The 18,780-nt window shown below is 52.0% G+C and overlaps 1 protein-coding gene across 1 annotated transcript; it reads left to right on the forward strand.

Moving 5' to 3' along the window:
• The first annotated feature begins 992 nt into the window (after positions 1 to 992).
• Positions 993 to 11,259, forward strand: LOC147101989 (uncharacterized). The gene is made up of 2 exons (XM_085964127.1): positions 993 to 1,115; positions 7,245 to 11,259. The coding sequence occupies exon 2, from the start codon at positions 7,294 to 7,296 to the stop codon at positions 8,476 to 8,478; it is 1,185 nt and encodes a 394-aa protein (XP_085820253.1). The 5' UTR covers positions 993 to 1,115; positions 7,245 to 7,293; the 3' UTR covers positions 8,479 to 11,259.
• The last annotated feature ends 7,521 nt before the right edge of the window (positions 11,260 to 18,780 follow it).

Consider the following 18,780-nt stretch of genomic DNA (forward strand, 5'->3'; position numbering starts at 1 on the left):
CATTCCTCTAGCCATGTATTCATCTGAAATATCCTATTTCTACTGATTAGCACGTGGCACTGGTAGCAATCCTGAGATTACTACCTTCGTGATCCTATCTTTTAATTTACCTCCTAACTCCCTATATTCAGCTTTTAGGACCTCATCCCATTTTTTACCTATATCGTTGGTACCTATATGCACCATGACAACTGGCTGTTCACCCTCCCCTTCCAAAACGTTCTGCAGCCGCTCTGAGACATCCTTGACCCTTGCACCAGGGAGGCAACACACCATCTTGGAGTCTCGTTTGCGGCCGCAGAAATGCCTATCTATTCCCCTTACAATAGAATCCCCTATTACTATAGCTCTACCCCTCTTTTTCCTCCCGTCCTGTGCAGCAGAGTCACCCCTGGTGCCAGGAAGTTGGCTGCTGCTGCCTTCCTCTGATAACCCATCCCCCCCAACATTACTCAAAGTGGTGTATCTGTTTGAGAGGGGGATATCCACAGGGGACCCCTGCACTACCTGCCTGCGCCTAGTACTCTGCCTGTTGGTCACCCCTTCCCTTTCTGCCTGTCCAAGCTCTACCTGTGGTGTATCCAACTCCCTAAAAATGCTATTCACGATGTCCTCAGCATCGCAAACACTCCAGTATGCATCCAATCGCGGCTCCAGCACCACAATGCGGTCTGTCAGTAGCTTCAGCTGGATACACTTCCTGCACATATAGTTGTCAGGTACACAGGAAGTGTCCCTGAGTTCTCACATATCGCAGGAGGAGCATACCACGCAGCCGGGCTCTCCTGCCATTACTTACCCTTTAATTAATTGAAATTAAGTTAAATCAAATCAATCCCACCAATTACACTACAGTTAAATGGTTTACCAACAGTCCCTGCTACACCACAGAGACCTTAGCAACTATAAACTACAGAGTTAAAGTTTAAAAAGAGAGAAAAACTCACCAATCACTTACTTGCTTTCTGGTGACATCACACTTCGATGACTTTATACCTCTCTCCCTCCCTCTGAGCTCGGAGACTGCTGATTAGTACGTCAATAAGAAACAATCCCGACCGAGCGTCAGAAGGAGAGAGCTGCAATCAACAGGAGCTGGCCACTCCGGGGTGATTGTATGAACATTTACTTACAACATATTTGGGCATTGTATTGCTAGAGCATCTTTAATTGTGCACATTAGTAGAGTAAGAAGGGCATTGAATTGCCATTTAAATCTCGAAGTGTTTTTGTTTTCTTTTCTCTTTTCCTTTAACAAACGACCTTCTTTAATTTAAGAGTTTTTGGGTGATTCATTAATTATTTCCCTTGTAATTCATGGGTCAAAACAAAATACAAGCCTGAGAATAGGACAGCGAGGCTCACAGTATTGGGGCAGTAGAAGCTGTAAAAAGTGAAAGTTAGTTTAAGATCCTGTTTTTAACCTAAAACTTTAAAAACTGTGGTTAACAGAAGCTGCCTGTCAGTGGCAGTTAACGGTCAGCTGTAAGTGCTGGTCTTGATTAGGCACTAATCTCCAGGAGCAGGGAGCTGAGTCATCACTTGTAAATTGGGCAAGGTGCCTAGTGTATTAGATAAACATTGCTGCAGAGCCCAGAGTTAGATTAGACAGAGTGTTTTGTTTGGAAATTTGGATAGAGTGGGAATTTCTGGAAAGGATGATTGGCTATGAAAATTGACCCTTAGTGTTAGGGGGATTAAATATGTGGGGTTACGGGGATAGGGTGGGATATGTGTTGGTGTGGGGGTTACGGGGATCGGGTGGGATATGTGTCGGTGCAGGCTCGATGGGCCGAAATGGCCTCTATTTGCACTGTGGGGTTTCTGTGATTCTGTGAAGTATTGGGCAAGTAGAAGCTGTAAAAAGTGTAATTTAGTTTAAGTTTTTGTTTTAGAACTTTAAAAACTGGTTAACAGAAGCTGCCTGTCAGTGGCAGTTAACCCTCAGTCAGCTGTAAGTGGTTGTCTTGAAGAGGCATCGAGTCATACGGCTCAGAAAGAGTCCATTATGTCACAGAAGTGTCCGTGCCGGCTCTCTGTGGAGCAAACCAGTCAGTCCCGTTCCCCCGCTCTATCCCCGGAGCCCTGCAAGTTAATTTTGCCCAAGTGCCTATCCAGGCTCCCATTGAAAACATTGCGTCTCCGCTTCCACCACTTCCGTCGGCAGCGAATTCCAGGTCATCACCATTCGCTGCGTCCTTAAGCCAATTCCATATCCAAGCTGCCACTGACCCACCTATTCCATGAGCCTCAATTTTGTAAACCAGCCTTTTATGTGGTACATTGTCAAACGCCTTCCGAAAATCCATGTAGCCAACATCCATTGCATTCCCTTCATCAATCCTCTGTTATTTTATCAAAAATTTCAATTAGATTAGTTGACACAATCTGCCTTTTACAAATCCATGTTGGTTCTCCTTAATTAGTTTAAACCTCTCCAAGTGCCCGTTAATTTTTTCCTTGATTATTGTTTCTAAAACTTTACCCATCACTGATGTTAAACTGACCGGTCTGTAGTTACTAGGATTGTCCTTACACCCTTTCTTGAACAATGGTGTCACATTTGCCACTTCCCAATCCTCAGGTACCTCCCCCACATCTAGGGAAGATTGGAAAATTATGGCAAGCCCTTCTGCTATCTCCTCCCCCAATTCCCTTAGCAACCTGGGATGCAAGCCATCTGGACCAGGCGACTTATCCACTCTAATCATACCCAGCCTTTCTAGTATATCCTGCCTATCAATTTTCACCCCTTCCATTGCTTCTACCTTTTCCACTTCTAACGATATTTTGTCCACATCCATCTCTGGAGTAAACTCTGATACAATGTACTCATTGAGTATTCTAGCTTTGCCCTGCGCCTCTAAGCATATATCACCTTCTTTGTCCCTAATAGGCCCCACCCTGCCTCTTACTACCCACTTACTGTTTACATGCCAGTGGAAGATTTTTGGGTTCCCTTATATGTTAACCGCCATTCTACTCTCATATTCTCACTTTGCCAATCTTATTTTCATCTTCACATCCACTCTCAATTTATTGTATTTGGTCTGGTTCTCCCTTGAAGAATTGACCTGACATGCATCATACATCCTCATTTTTTGTTTCATCATCTTCTCTATCTCCCTCATCATCCAAGGAGCCCTCGCTTTGGTTTCCTTACCCTTCCCTATTGTTGGAATGTACCTAAGCTGTACTTGAAATATCTCCTCCTAACAAAATCACCCATTGTTCCGTATCAGTCTTTGGTTCCATTTTACCCTGGCTAGATCCTTTCACATCCCATTGAAGTTAGCCCTATTCCAGTTTAGAAGTTCCACTCTAGATTGTTCCTTGCTCCTCTCCATTGCTAATCTAAATCTTATGATACAATGATCACTCGTACCAAAGTGTTCTCCCACAGACACTTGGTCAACCTGGCTCACCTCATTCCCCAACACCAGATCCAGCAATGCCTTCTTCCTAGTTGGGCCAAGAACATATTGGTCAAGGAAATTCTCCTGAACACATTTCAGAAATTCCTCCTCCTCCTTTCCCTTTACCTTAGCATTATCCCAATCAATATTTGGGTAATTAAAGTCCCCCAATATCACCACTCTATAGATCTTGCATATCTCTGCGATTTTCCAGCAGATTTTCTCCTCTACCTCCCTCTCACTATTTGGAGGCCAATAGAATACCCCCAATAGCGTGATCATACCCTTTTTGCTCCTCAACTCTAACCAAATGGATTCTGTCCTTGTCCCTGCAAGAACATCCTCCGTTTCCAACACTACAATGTCTTCCTTAATCAGCACTGCCACCCCACCTCCCTTTTTTCCTTCCCTATCTTTTCTGAACACCTTGTACCCTTGAATATTAAGTGCCCAGTCCTCACCGTTTTTAAGGCACGTTTCTGTTATTGCCACAACATCATATTGCCACATGGCTAATTGTGCTTGTAGCTCACCAACCTTAGTCACCAAACTGTTTGTTTACGTACATGCATTCTAAACCCATTATTTAATTTTTTGTAGTTTTTCTTAGTCTGTACCTAACTAATCTGGTACTTCCTCCGCCTCTAGTACTATCTTCCCTAGTACTATCCAACACACTCACTCTTTTATGCACCTTATTCTTCTTTTCTACTCCAATATGCTGGTGCCTATCCCTCTGCCAAGCTAATTTAAATCCTCCCCAACAGCACGAACAAACCTCCCACGAGAATATTGATCCCAACTCTGTTGAAATTTAACCTGTCTGGCTTGCACAGGTCCCACCTTCCCCAGAAATTATCCCAATGCCACAGGAATGTAAAGAACCTCCCTCCTGCACCATCTCCCCAGCCACGCATTCATCTGTTCTATCCTTCTATTCCTGTACTCACTAGCACGTGGCACCGGGAGTAATCCGGAGATTACTACCTTTGAGGTCCTGCTCTTTAATCTCTCTCCTAGCTCCTTAAACTCTGCCTGCAGGAGCTCATCCCTATTTCTGCCTATGTCATTGGCACCGATATGGACAACAACCTCTGGCCCCTCAATAGTGTCCTGCAGCCGTTCAGTGACATCCTTGACCCTGGCACCAGGGAGACAACAGATCATCCTGGAGTCATGTCTACAGCTGCAGAAATGCCTGTCTGCTCCCCTATTGAATCCCCTATCACTATTGCTCTTCCACTCTTTCCTGCAGCTGGTGACACTTCCTGCATGTGGTTGCCCAGGCTACGCGAAGCATCCAGGTCATCCCACATGGCACAGGATGTGCACTCCATGGGACGGAGGTGCCCTGCCATGCCTCTATTTAATAGACTGAGAACTAACATAGCAGAAATAAACTTAAAAATTAACAAAACACACTCAGCAGCTACTCGCCAATCACCTCCTTCCCTTGTGCTGACGTCACTTTTTCTACTGACGTCACTCTTTCGGATTCTGCCTCTGTTGAGTTGCTGCCTCTCTTGCTCTGGTCTCGCCCAGGGCCGCTGCCTCTCTCGCTCTGTTCCACTCTGGTCTCGCCCAGGGCCGCTTGCTCTCTCGCTCTGCTCTGGTTTCACCCAGGGCTGCTGCCTCTCTCGCTCTGCTACGCTCTGGTCTCACCCAGGGCTGCTGCCTCTCTCACTCTGTTCCGCTCTGGTCTCACCCAGGGCTGCTGCCTCTCTCGCTCTGTTCCACTCTGGTCTCGCCCAGGGCCGCTGCCTCTCTCGCTCTGTTCCGCACTGGTCTCGCCCAGGGCCGCGGCCTCTCTCGCTCAGTTCTGCTCTGGTCTCGCCCAGGCCCGCTGCCTCTCTCGCTCTGTTGCGCTCTGGTCTCACCCAGGGCCGCTGCCTCTCTCACTCTGTTCCACTCTGGTCTCGCCCAGGGCCGCTGCCTCTGTCGCTCTGTTCTACTCTGGTCTCGCCCAGGGCCGCTGCCTCTCTCGCTCTGTTCTGCTCTGGTCTCGCCCAGGGTTGCTGCCTCTCCCGCTCTGTTACGCTCCGGTCTCGCCCAGGGCCGCGGCCTCCTCCCAAATAAACATTTGACAAATTAGATGAACACCAGAGGGTGACGAGATTCAGGCTAGTTGGCCAGGGCTGAGGGTGACTGATAAAGACATCTGTACAGATGCGGCGGAGATGGAGAATCTGGGAGAATGAAATAGAGTCCTTACAGGAAGCGGGGTGGGAGGAAGTGTAGTCCAGTGTGGGAGTCAGTGGGCTTGTAGGGAATGTTGGTCAATAACCAATCCCCAGAGATGGAGACAGAGAAGTCTCCGCCGCATCTGCTCCGATGATGCCACGTTCCACACCAGTGCTTCCGACATGTCTTCCTTTTTCCACAACCGAGGATTCCCCTCCACCGTGTTGACACGGCCCTCGACTGTGTCCATTCTATCTCCCGCACTTCTGCCCTCACCCATGCCCCTCCTTTCCTCACCTTTCACCCCACCAGCCTCCACATTCAACGGATCATCCACCGCCATTTCCACCACTTCCAACGTGATCCCACCACCAAATGCATCTTCCCCTTCCCTCCCCTCCCAACATTCTGTAGGGACTGCTCCCTCTGAGAAACCCTAGTCCACTCCTCTATCACCCCCAGCATCCCTTCCCCTGACACCTTCCCGTGCAAGCGCAGGAGATGCAACACATGCCCTTACACCTCTCCCCTTCCCACTGTCCAGGGCCACAAACACCCCTTCCAGGTGAAACAGCGATTTACTTGTACTTCTTGCAATTTAGTATACTGTATTCGCTGCTCACGATGTGGTCTCCTCTACATTGGGGAGACCAAACGCAGATTGGGTGATCGCTTTGCAGAACACCTCCGTTCAGTCCGTAAGGATGACCCCGAGCTTCCAGTCGCCTGTCATTTTAATTCACCGCTCCATTCCCACTCAAACGTCACTGTACTCAGGCTCTTGTGTTGTTCCACAGAAGCTCAACTTAAACTCGAGGAACAGCACCTCATCTTCCAATTAGGCACTTTACAGCCTTCCGGACTCAATATCGAGTTCAGCAATTTCAGATCATAACCTCAGCCCCCCCATTACATTTTTGCTTATTTTTTATCCACACCTTTGTCTTGGCCCTTCCCCCCCACCCCACCTTTCCTTTTTTTCTCTCTCCCACATGGCAGCTGTCTCCCATTCTGCCAGCACATTCCACACCTAATCTGGAGCCGTCTTTTGTCTCCACTAGTCCTATCACCATCTTGTCTCGTTTTGAATACCTCTTAATGTCTCTTCACTTCTCTTTTGCTCTCACCCAGCCTGGCCTTTTAATCTATTTCATTTCCTGTGCCTCTCCAGTCTCGACAAAGGGTTTGACTCGAAACATTGACTCTATTTTCTCTCCACGGATGTTGCCTGGCCTGCTGGGTTTTTCCAGCATTTTCTGTTGTTATTTTGGATTTCCAGCATCTGCAGTATTTTGCTATCAAGACATCTGTACAGCCTTGGGTTAGTCACAAGGTTTAGTCTGGGTCTGTGGCGAGTCAGCGGATCTCAAACAGGAACCTGTCTGTTAAACGGCTGACTTTGCCATGCGCCGTATAAAGGAAAAGTGCTCGATACTAAAAGCTCCGATGCACATCTCTGCTATAAGGAAGGGAGACAAGAGCCGGAATGTATTCACTGTGGAGAGACACCAAGTACAAAATCCCCGACTACACTCGCTGGGTCATCTTACCAACTTCCCTAGAAACACATGGATGTGGGCTGTGAGCACAGAACTCCCCCTAATAACATGTAGATTCATAAATCAAATGTTGTTGCTTTCTTTTCAGGGACTACTGAAGGAATCAATCAACCACACACGGTGCTGGGATCCCCAATATGGCTGACACTGCTGAAGATGCTTTGGAACTGGCACAATGCACCGCCGAGCTTGTCGAGGCCGCGGCTGCTGTGCAAGCTGCCTTGTCAGCAGTTAGCGGTTTAGGAACAGTGGGTGCTGCAGCTGGAGCAGTGGGTGCTGTTATTGGAGTGGCCGCAGCAATTCTTAAACTTGCTTTAGGCAATGTGGACAGTGAGGAGATGACATATATGAAGGAGCAGTTCCAGATAGTCAGGAACCAGCTAGATATCATTTCAGATCAGATTAAGGATGTGATTACCGAGATAGCGAATAGCACGACTGAAATTCAATATTTCAACATTGAAGAGAACCTGAAAAACCAGTTCAGGAAGTACATGGAGATCCTCAATGCAGTGCCAGAGTTCCGGGAGAAGGAGAAAGAAGAGTTCCTGACTCACTTCGACGTGACTAAAGGTGACCAGAATCTTCACACTCTCTTTGGTGCTGTGATGGGATATTCTGCCATCTTTGGTAAACCCATCCTGGAAACCGCCATGGATTATGACCACAAGAATCGGCGCCTCATGGAAGGTCTCTGCTGCCGTCTGAAGGAGCTCTTCTGTATTGGCCTGATCGCCCTGATGGGTCACGCTGCCATCACCGGGACTGATGTAGAGGCGTTAACGAGAGAATGGAATGAGAAAATGGCCAATGTTGAGAGTAAAATGACATCCATGATAGATCGGTGCATAAAGGAGTTTGCAGAGCAGGCAGAAATAGATGTTAAAAGAATGATAAGTGAAAAGGGTGGGAGAGATAACCAGGAATGTGTATCTTACATAGGAGACTTTTTAAAGGAGAAATATGACTGGGTTAAATGGTCTGTGCGGGTCTATGATCCTGTCGGTGGGTTCGACAATCACTGTGTAATTGGTTATCATTGGTTTAGCTTTTTCCGACACAATGGTGTTAATGCTGTTGTCTCCTATGCCATTGATCCAGCCCCAATTAATGAAGGGCTCATTCGGCAGTTAATGGATGGAAAGGATGGCTGGCGTGATGCAAGGGAAGTTGCTAAACACGTGTACCATAACCTCCCCTCTGGCCATGTTGTACACACGGTGAGACGCTTAAAGGGGCTGTGGGGATTCTGGAACTTACCCAGCAGTTGCCATTTCTGGGAAAACTATAGTGGAGTCACCCTGTGTGTCCACTCTACATGACCCTCCTGCTGGTCTTCCCAGTCCCTCTTCCCTCGAGTCCATGCTGCTGTTCGCGGGGGAATGTGTGCTTTTGATTTTTGGATACAATACACCATCTGTTCTACTTCTAATGAATTAATACAAATTAACCTGATTCTGATACTGAACCCACCTGTACTGAAAACGGAGCAGCCAATGAAATCCAATCAGAAACCAGCTCAGTCTCTCCCTCCAGAAGCCATGGTCTGGAACTGTGAGGGGCGGCAGGCGGCTCCAGTGTGTTGGGCCAGCTGGGTCCAGTGTGTGAACAGCCCGAGCTGAGGTACAGAGCAAGGAGACCTGTCAGGGATCACACGGAATGAATGGGCACACGGAGCCTACTGCAGGCCGCCCCACGTGAGCCGCCTCATTCAGCAGGGAGCAAGGGGACAGATTGGGCAATGATTCTCAGTGACAGATGTGCTGCTCACACACTCGGGGATTGGGCCTTCAGTTGGGTCCGTTTGTCATGAACCAGTCCCGGTTCTCATTTAGTGGAACCATCAGCCAGTGTAGAGAATATAGACAACAGACAGAGCTCAGAGAGTCCATCACTGCTAAATGACAAAGCTCCACTAGAAAGCCCCACACTATCTTACAATTCATCCACAATCCCTTCCCAGCACCTTCCCTCCCTGTTAAATATTGGACTGAAATAAAAATATAAGATGCGAAATAGGAGCAGGAGTAGGTCATACGGCCCCTCGAGCCTGCTCCGCTATTCAATAAGATCATGGCTGATCATTCACCTCAACTCCACCTTCCCGCCCGATCCCCACATCCCTTGATTCTCTTCGTGCCCTGAACTCCATCGATCTCAGTCTTGAATATACTCAATGACTGAGTCCCCACAGCCCTCTGGGGCAGAGAATTCCAAAAATTCACAACTCAATGAAGGAATTCCTCCTCATCTCAGGTCTTAAATGGCCCACCCCTTATCCTGAGACTAGGCCCCTCGTTCTAGACTCTCCAGCGGGGGAAACAGCCTCTCAGCATCCACCCTCTCAAGCCCTGTAAGAATTGTATATGTTTAAATGAGATCACCTCTCATTCTTCTAAACTCCAGAGAGTATAGGCCCAATCTCCCCTTATACATCATCCCTCTCATCCCAGGAATCAATCCAGTGAACCTTTGTTGCACCTCCTCTGTGGCAAGTAAATCCTTCCTTAGGTAAGGAGACCAAAACTGTGCCCAGTACTCCAGGTGTGGTCTCACCAGGGCCCTGTATAATTGCAGCAAGACTTCCTAACTCTTATACTGCAACCCACTGACAATAAAAGCTAACATGCCATTTGCCTTCCTAATTTCTTGCTGTACCTGCAGGCTGACTTCCTGTGATTTGTGTACAAGGTCACCCAGGTCCCTCTGAATACCACCATTTACTAGTCTCTCACCTTTAAAAAAATATTCTGCTCTTCCATTCTTCCTACCAAAGTGGATAATTTCACACTTCCCCACATTATACTCCCTCTGCTACCTTCTTGCCCAATCACTTAACCGGTCTAGATCCCTTTGCAGCCTCTTTGTGTCCTCCTCACAGCTCACTGTCCCATCTATTTTTTATTGTCAGCAAACGTGGATATTTTATACTTGATCCCCTCATCAAAGTCATTGATGTAGATTGTAAATAGCTGAGGCCCAAGCACTGATCCTTGCGGCACTCCATTAGTTACAGCCTGCCATCCCGCAAATGGCCCATTTATTCATATTCTGTTTTCTGTCCATTAACCAATCCTCTCTCCATTACCCCTAATTTCCTGAGCACTAATCTTGTGTAACAACCTCCTGTGTGGCATCTTTTGGGAAGCCTTCTGAAATCCAAATATACTACATCCACTGGTTCTCCATTATCTACCCTGCTAGTTAAAACCTCAAAAAACTCTAAGAAAGACAGTAAGAGATACAGATAGATGATGGAGAACGTGTCTGTGGGTGGGTTATGAAGCTCGGAGCACAGTCTGGGTTAGTCTGACCCCACAGTGGGACAGTCTGATGGAGAATGTGTCTGTGGGTGGTTTATAAAGCTCGGAGCACAGTCTGGGATGGTCTGACACACAGTGGGACAGTTTGATGGAGAACGTGTCTGCGGGTGAGTTATAAAGCTCGGAGCACGGTCTGGGTTAGTCTGACCCCACAGTGGGACAGTCTGATGGAGAACGTGTCTGCGGGTGATTTATAAAGCTCGGAGCACGGTCTGGGTTAGTCTGGAGCTGCAGGGTTTGTTCTAAACCTGGATGATTCCTTCTCCGGGATGGTGTTCTGCCAGATAACTAGATACAGTAATTGGATCAGGTCACGTTTGCACTGCTCCAGTTGATGTGTTTTAACCCCATCAATCTCAAAGACTTTCCAAACCTGCTGAAATTTATGACGAGTGGAGTGGCTGAGGGAAGATATAAAGATATTAAAATGGACAAAGGAGATTGTCCTAACTGCAGATAAAACTGAACATTATACAATACAGTGTCTCATGGTTGTGTAAGCAATGAGCATGTATTGCAATAACTCACTAATACAATGATGGAGCTTTCATTTCTGATCAATAGACCTGTAATAATCTGATCTCTGTCACTCAGTGTGTAATGTTGAAGGTCCCTCTGTAACAGGAACACTCACTGATTCCACTCTGATATCTTGCACTCTTTGAGTCTAATTATTATAATTACTGGCTTTTGCTTAAAGTGTGTGATTTGAATTGTTGAAACAAAGCTTGTCCTGACTGTACACTGCAATGTGCTGAATAAACTCAGTCAGATAACACACTTCTCCTGTCTATGGATTAATTACTAAACTCCATTGTCTACATTGCCGCAGTCATCTCTTCACTCACACACTGAGGGTGAGGCACTGTAGGTAACACATGACACAACAAATCCAGAGTCACATGGCAGTCAATGTAACCCCAATCACATGGCAGTCAATGTAACCCCGGTCACATGGCAGCCAGTGTACTCTTTTGATTGGACCAAAAACAATTTATCTGTAAATTAAACAAACTTCAAATGGAACTTAAACAAACCAAATTAAAATTATATTGTCCGGATTGATGATGCACTGCAGTCCCCGCGGCGCCCACCGGTCGCGGAAATACTCAAGCGTGCCAGCGGACACCGCGTGCTCCATCTCCAGGGCCACCCGGGCGCGAACATGGCCGCAGAATAGAGGCAGGCAATCTGGCTGGACGACCCCCTCGACCACCCGCTGCCTGGACCAATTAATGGCTTTTTTTACCAGACCCAGGAGCAGTCCTACGAGGAGGTCCTCCTACCTGCCCGCTCCCCTCCGCACCGGGTGACCATAGATCAAGAGCGTGGGACTGAAGTGCAACCAAAAATCGAGGAGCAGCCACTTCAAGTAATGAAAGAGGGGCTGCAACCTCTCACACTCTGTATAAATGTGAAAAACGGACTCCTCCAGGCCGCAGAAAATGCAGGCGGCCTGGGAGTCCGTGAACCTGTTTAAAATCATATTGCATGGGACTGCTCCATGCAACACCCTCCAGGCCAAGTCCCCGATGGAACAAGGGAGGACTCCCGCATAGAGAGCCCTCCATTGGGAACCTCCGCCTCCGCCGGTCGCAAAGACGCCACGCCAAGGCGTGTCCGGATGGCAGACGAAGATGGCAAAGTGGAGAGTGTGCAGGAGCAGCCCGTACAGGAAACGCCTCCATGCGGAATGAAAAGGCAGGGAGGGTATTTCCCCGAGAAGGCTCAAGTTGTGAGGTGCCTGTTCCCGAGAGGGGTTTCGGGGCTGCGCGCTGATGAGGATTTCCGTCCGAGCAGGGGTCAGTTCGGATGGGATCGCCCCACGTGACTGAGCCTCCTCGATACACCTAGTGGAGTTGGGGCCCAGTGCCGCTTTCAGCGTCTCGATGGCTTTGACTGCGAGCCGGACGTTGGCCCAAGACAGGCGCCGCACCAGCTCCACAGGCGCCATCCAGCCCGCTCCTCCGCCATCGAGCAGGTCCCCGACTCTAGTTACCTTGCCAGGCACAGCCCCGTGCTCCGTCAGCCACCCGAACCCGCGGTCGCGGAGGTACGGATTCCTGAGCAGCGACTCCCAAAGTACAGCCACCACTCCTGACGGAGGAGAGCTCTGCCTGGAAGCGACGTCGTTCCAAACCCATAGCAGTTCGTGGTAGATGACAGGCAGCTCCCGCAGGGAGGCATGCGTACGGCCCAATTTCACAAACGGGAGCTGCGCGTCGTAGTTGAGGCCGTGCAGCTGGCGGAAGAAATACGTCGCCAGCGCACACCATCGAGGAGGATTCTCCACGTACAGGTATCTCTGCAGGGTCTGAAAATGGAAAGTTGCTGCCCGGGTGCATTGGCACACCAGCGCCTGACCGCCCTCCCTAAGCGGTAGACTCAGAACCGCGGCAGAGACCCAGTGTTTCCCTTTGGCCCAGAAGAAGTCGATGAACTTCTTCTGCATCTTGGCGACAAACACAGGGGGTGGGATCAAAGTGACCAACCGGTACCACAACATGGCGGCCACCAGCTGGTTTATGACCAGCGCTCGACCCCTGTAGGACAACACTCGGAGCAGTCCTGTCCAGCATCCGAGGCGAGCGGTGACTTTGGCCTCCAACTCTTGCCAGTTCGCCGGCCAGGCATCCTCGGCAGGGCTGAGGTAGAATCCCAAGTATAGGAGGTGCGTGGTGGTCCAGGCGAAGGGCCTGAACTCCTCCGCAGGGAGTCCACCCGCCACTGGCCCACCAGGAGTCCAGAACTTTTCTCCCAGTTGGCGGAGGATGCGTCCGAGTAAATCTGCTGGCATTCTCGCATGCTCCGCAGGTCGACGGGATCCGTGACCACGAGGAGCATGTTCGCTCTCACTCTCTCTCTCTCTCTCCTCTCCAGCAGCACCTGTAGAGTAAAGAAACAAGACAAGTCCCTAACACACTAAGGGAGCTCCTCTCCAAGGGCAACTGCTCCAGAGCTCTGCAGCCAGGAGATGGACAGCCAACACGGCCTCCTCCAGGCCCCAATATCTCCGTGTACTCTGCTGATTGGACCAAAAACAAATTGTCTGTAAATTAATCAAATTTTAAATAAACCTTAACAAATCAAATTAAAATTGTGTTTTCCAAATTGATGACGCACTCCAGTCCGCGCAGCGCCCACCGGTCGCGGAAATACTCAAGCGTGCTGGTGGACACCGCGTGCTCCAACTCCAGGGCCACCCGGGCGCGAACATGGCCGCAGAAGAGAGGCAGGCAATCCGGCTGAACGACCCCCTCGACCGCCCGCTGCCTGGACCAATTGATGGCTTTTTTAGCCAGGCCCAGGAGCAGGCCTATAAGGAGGTCCTCCAGCCTGCCTGCTCCCCTCCGCACCGGGTGACCGTAGAGCAAAAGAGCGTGGGACTGAAGTGCAACCAAAAATCGAGGAGCAGCCCCTTCAAGTAATGAAAGAGGGGCTGCAACCTCTCACACTCCATATATACGTGAAACACGGACTCCTCCAGGCTGCAGAAAATACAGGCAGCCTGGGAGTCCGTGAACCTATTTAAAACCATATTGCACGGGACCGCTCCATGCAACACCCTCCAGGCCAAGTCCCCGATAGAACAAGGGAGGACTCCCACATAGAGAGCTCTCCATTGGGGACCTCCGCCTCCGCCGGTCGGCAAGACGCCATGCCAAGGCGTGTCCAGACGGCAGACGAAGATGGCAAAGTGGAGGGTGTGCAGGAGCAGCCGGTACAGGAAACCCCTCCGCGCGGAATGAAAAGGCATGGAGGGTATTTCCTCGAGACGGCTCAAGTTGTGAGGTGCCGGTTCCCAAGGGGAGTTTTGGGGCCGGGCGCCGATGAGGAATTCCGTCGGAACAGGGGTAAGCTCGGACGGGATTTCCCCACGTGCTTGAGCCACCTCGATACACCTAGTGGAGCCGGGGCCCAGTGCCACTTTCACCGACTCGATGGCTTTGACCGTGAGCCGGACGTTGGCCCAGGACAGGCGCCGTGCCAGCTCCTCCGGCGCCATCTAGCCCGCTCCTCCGCCATCGAGCAGGTCCCCAACTCTACACACCTTGCCAGGCACAGCCCTGCGCTCCGCCAGCCACCCGATCCCGCGGTCGTGGAGTGCGGATTCCTGAGCAGCGGCTCCCGAAGGACAGCCGCCGCTCCTGACGGGGGAGAGCTCCGCCTGGAAGCGACATAGTTCCAAACCCATAGCAGTTCCTGGTAGAAGACAGGCAGCTCCCGCAGGCTGGCATGTATGCCGCGCACTTTCACAAACAGGAGCTGCATGTCATAATTGAGGCCGTGCAGCTGACGGAAGAAATACGTCGCCAGCGCACACCATCTCGGAGGATTCTCAACGTACAGGTATCTCTGCAGCGTCTGAAGACGGAAAGTTGCAGCCTGGGTGCGAAGGCACACCAGCGCCTGACCGCCCTCCCTAAGCGGGAGACACAGAACTGCGGCAGAGACCCAGTGCTTCCTTTTGTCCCAGAAGAAGTCGATGAGCTTCTTCTGCATCTTGGCGACAAACGCAGGGGGAGGGATCAAAGTGACCAACCGGTACCACAACATGGCGGCCACCAGCTGGTTTATGACCAGCGCTCGACCCCTGTAGGACAACACTCGGAGCAATCCTGTCCAGCATCCTAGGCGAGCGGTGACTTTGGCCTCCAGCTCTTGCCAGTTCGCCGGCCAGGCATCCTCGGCAGGGCAGAGGCAGATTCCCAAGTAGAGGAGGCGCGTGGTGCTCCAGGCGAAGGGCCTGAACTCATCCGGCAGGGAGTCCACCTGCCACTGGCCCACCAGGAGTCCAGAACTTTTCTCCCAGTTGGCGGAGGATGCGTCCGAGTAAATCTGCTGGCATTCTCGCATCCTCCGCAGGTCGACGGGATCCGTGACCATGAGGAGCATGTTCGCTCTCACTCTCTCTCTCTCTCTCCTCTCCAGCAGCACCTGTAGAGTAAAGAAACAAGACAAGTCCCTAACACACTAAGGGAGCTCCTCTCCAACGGCACTCTTTTGGTTGAACCAACCAAACGTAAACAAATAGACTGTAACTAATTAAACATTAAGTAAACCTTAACAAATCAAATTAAAATTTGGTTGTCCAAATCAATTATGCACTCCAGTCCCCGCGGCGCCCACTGGTCGCGGAAGTACTCGAGCGAGCCGGCGGACACTGCATGCTCCATCTCCAGGGCCACCCGGGCGCGACATGGCCGCGGAAGAGAGGGAGGCAATCTGGCTGGACGACCCCCTCGACCGCCCGCTGCCTCGACCAATTGATGGCTTTTTTAACCAGGCCCAGGAGCAGACACGCAAGGAGGTCCTCCAACCTGCCCGCTCCCCTCCGCACCGGGTGACTGTAGATCAAGAGCGTGGGACTGAAGTGCAACCAAAAATCGAGGAGCAGCCCCTTCAAATAATGGAAGAGGGGCTGCAACCTCTCACACTCCGTATATATATGAACCACGGACTCCTCCAGGCCGCAGAAAAGACAGGTGGCCTGGGAGTCCGTGAAACTACTTAAAAATATATTGCACGGGACTGCTCCGTGCAACACCCACCAGGCCAAGTCCCCAATAGAACAAGGGAAGACTTCCGCATAGAGAGCCCTCCATTGGGGACCTCCACCTCCGCCGGAAGGCAAGACGGCACGCCAAGGCGTGTCCGGACGGCAGGTGAAGATGGCAAAGTGGAGAGTGTGCAGGAGCAGCCCGTACAGGATTCACCTCCGTGCGGAATGAAAAGGCACGGAGGGTATTTCCCCGAGACGGCTCAAGTTGTGAGGTGCCAGCTTGCGAGGGGAGTTTCGGGGCAAGGCGTCTATGAGGAATTCCTTCCAAACGGGGGAAAGCTCGGGTGGGATCGCCCCACGCGCTTGAGTCACCTCGATACACCGAGTGGAGCCGGGGCCCAGTGTCGCTTTCATCGACTCGATGGCATTGACCGCGAGCTGGACGTTGGACCTAGACATGCGCCGCGCCAGCTCCTCCGGCGCCATCCAGCCCGCTCCTCCGCCATCAAGCAGGTCCCCGACTCTGGTCACCTTGCCAGGCACGGCCCTGCCCTCCGCCAGCCGCCCAAACCCGCGGTCGTAGAGGTGCAGATTCCTGAGCAGCGGCTCCCGAAGGAGAGCCACCGCTCCTGACTGGGGAGAGCTCCGCCTGGAAGCGATGTACTACCAAACCCATAGCAGTTCCTGGTAGAAGACAGGCAGCTCCCGCAGGCCGGCATGCCTGCCGCCCACTTTCACAAACAGGAGCTGCGTGTCGTAATTGAGGCCGTGCAGCTGGCGGAAGAAATACGTCGCCAGCGCACACCATCTCGGAGGATTCTCGACGTACAGGTATCTCTGCAGCGTCTGAAGATGGAAAGTCGCAGCCTGTGTGCGAAGGCACACCAGCGCCTGACCGCCCTCCCTAAGCGGGAGACTCAGAAACGCGGCAGAGACCCAGTGCTTCCTTTTGACCCAGAAGAAGTCGATGAGCTTCTTCTGCATCTTGGTGACAAACGCAGGGGGAGGGATCAAAGTGACCAACCAGTACCACAACATGGCGGCCACCAGCTGGTTTAAGACCAGCGCTCGACCCCTGTAGGACAACACTCGGAGCAGTCCTGTCCAGCGTCCTAGGTGAGCGGTGACTCGGCAGGGCTAAGGTAGACTCCCAAATAGAGGAGGTGCGTGGTGCTCCAGGCGAAGGCCCTGAACTCCTCCGGCAGGGAGTCCACCCGCCACTGACCCACCAGGAGTCCGGAACATTTCTCCCAGTTGATCTTGGTGGAGGATGCGTCCGAGTAAATCTGCTGGCATTCCCGCATCGTCCGCAAGTCAGCGGGATCCGTGACCGTGAGGAGCACATCATCAGCGTAAGCCGAGAGGACCACCTCCATGCCCGGCCCTTGCAGAGCCAGTCCCGTCAACCTCTTCTGCAGGAGGCGCAGGAAAGGCTCCACGCAAACGGCGTATAACTGACCGGATATGGGGCATCCCTGACGCACCCCCCTCCCGAAGCGAAGGGGTGCTGTCAAGGACCAGTTAACTTTAATCAGACACTCCGCGGCGGTGTACAGAAGTCGGATCCGGGCGACGAAATGCGTCCCGAACCCGAATGCGCGCAGAGTCCCGAAGAGATACTCGTGATCCACCCTGTCGAACGCCTTCTCCTGATCCAGGGAAAGGAAGGCGACCGACAGACCAGCCCTCTGGGAGTGGTGGACAAGGTCCCGGACCAGATGGATGTTATCGTGGATGGTCCGGCCCGGGACCGTGTAGGACTGGTCGGGGTGGATCATGTGGGCCAGCACGGTGCCAAGGCGAGCAGCCATGGCCCTGGCAAAGATTTTGTAGTCCGTGCTGAGGAGGGAGACTGGGCGCCAGTTCTTAAGGAGGCGGAGATCGCCCTTCTTAGGCAGCAGGACAATGACCGCCCTGCGCCAAGAGAGGGGCATCTCCCCGGTCGCCAAACATTCCCCCACGACCCGCGCATAGTCGCCCCCCAAGACATCCCAGAATGCCCTGTGGAACTCCACGGTCAGCCCGTCCAGCCCCGGGGACTATCCCCCGGAGAGCTGGCGGAGGGCGCCGGTCAGCTCCGCCAGGCTTAGCGGAGCGTCCAATTTTTCAGTGCCCTCCGGGCTGACCTTCGGCAGGTCCTCCCACAAAACTCTGCGTGCATCCTCGCTGGACGGATCCGGAGAGAACAGAGCCCCGTAATAGGCACGGTTCTCCGCGCTGATTCCCTCCGGACCCGAGACCAGAGATCCATCATCGGCCAACAGCCCGAAGAGCTGCTTGCGGACCCCCGTCTTTTTTCCAGCGAGTAGAAGAAGGGGGAGCCGCGGTCCAGGTCCCGCAGGAGCTGGATCCGCGACCTCATGTGCACGTCTCAGGACCCGATGAGCTGCAGGTCCTTCAGCGCACCCTTCTTCTCTTCGTACACCTTCCACAGGGCCGGGTCCTCGACGACCTGACCGAGACGGGACTCCTGGTCGAACACCTCCTTCTCCAACCGCCCGACCCGGGCCTCCCGCCTCTTGGTCGACCCCTTCACGTACTCCTGACAGAAGAGACGGACGTGAGCCTTGCCCACATCCCACCATAGCCTCAAGGAGGGGAAGCCCCCCCGCTTCCTACTCCAGTCGGCCCAGAACCGACGAAATGACTCCCGGTACCACGCATCCTCCAGCAGCAGGTTGTTAAAATGCCAGTATGCGGACCACCCCCGCGCGCGCAGCGGAGCAAGCTCCGCCCACACCAGGTGGTGGTCCGTGCACGGCACCGGCCGTATGGAAGCCGCCGGAATGCAGGAGACG

Source organism: Somniosus microcephalus, chromosome 22 (assembly GCF_052327205.1).
Source record: "Somniosus microcephalus isolate GS21.2 chromosome 22, FLI_Smic_1.0, whole genome shotgun sequence".
Taxonomy (NCBI): domain Eukaryota; kingdom Metazoa; phylum Chordata; class Chondrichthyes; order Squaliformes; family Somniosidae; genus Somniosus; species Somniosus microcephalus.

What these genes read in the sequence shown, in the direction of transcription:
- LOC147101989 (XM_085964127.1), top strand. Translation starts at nt 7,294, where the DNA reads ATGGCTGACACTGCTGAAGATGCTTTGGAACTGGCACAATGCACCGCC.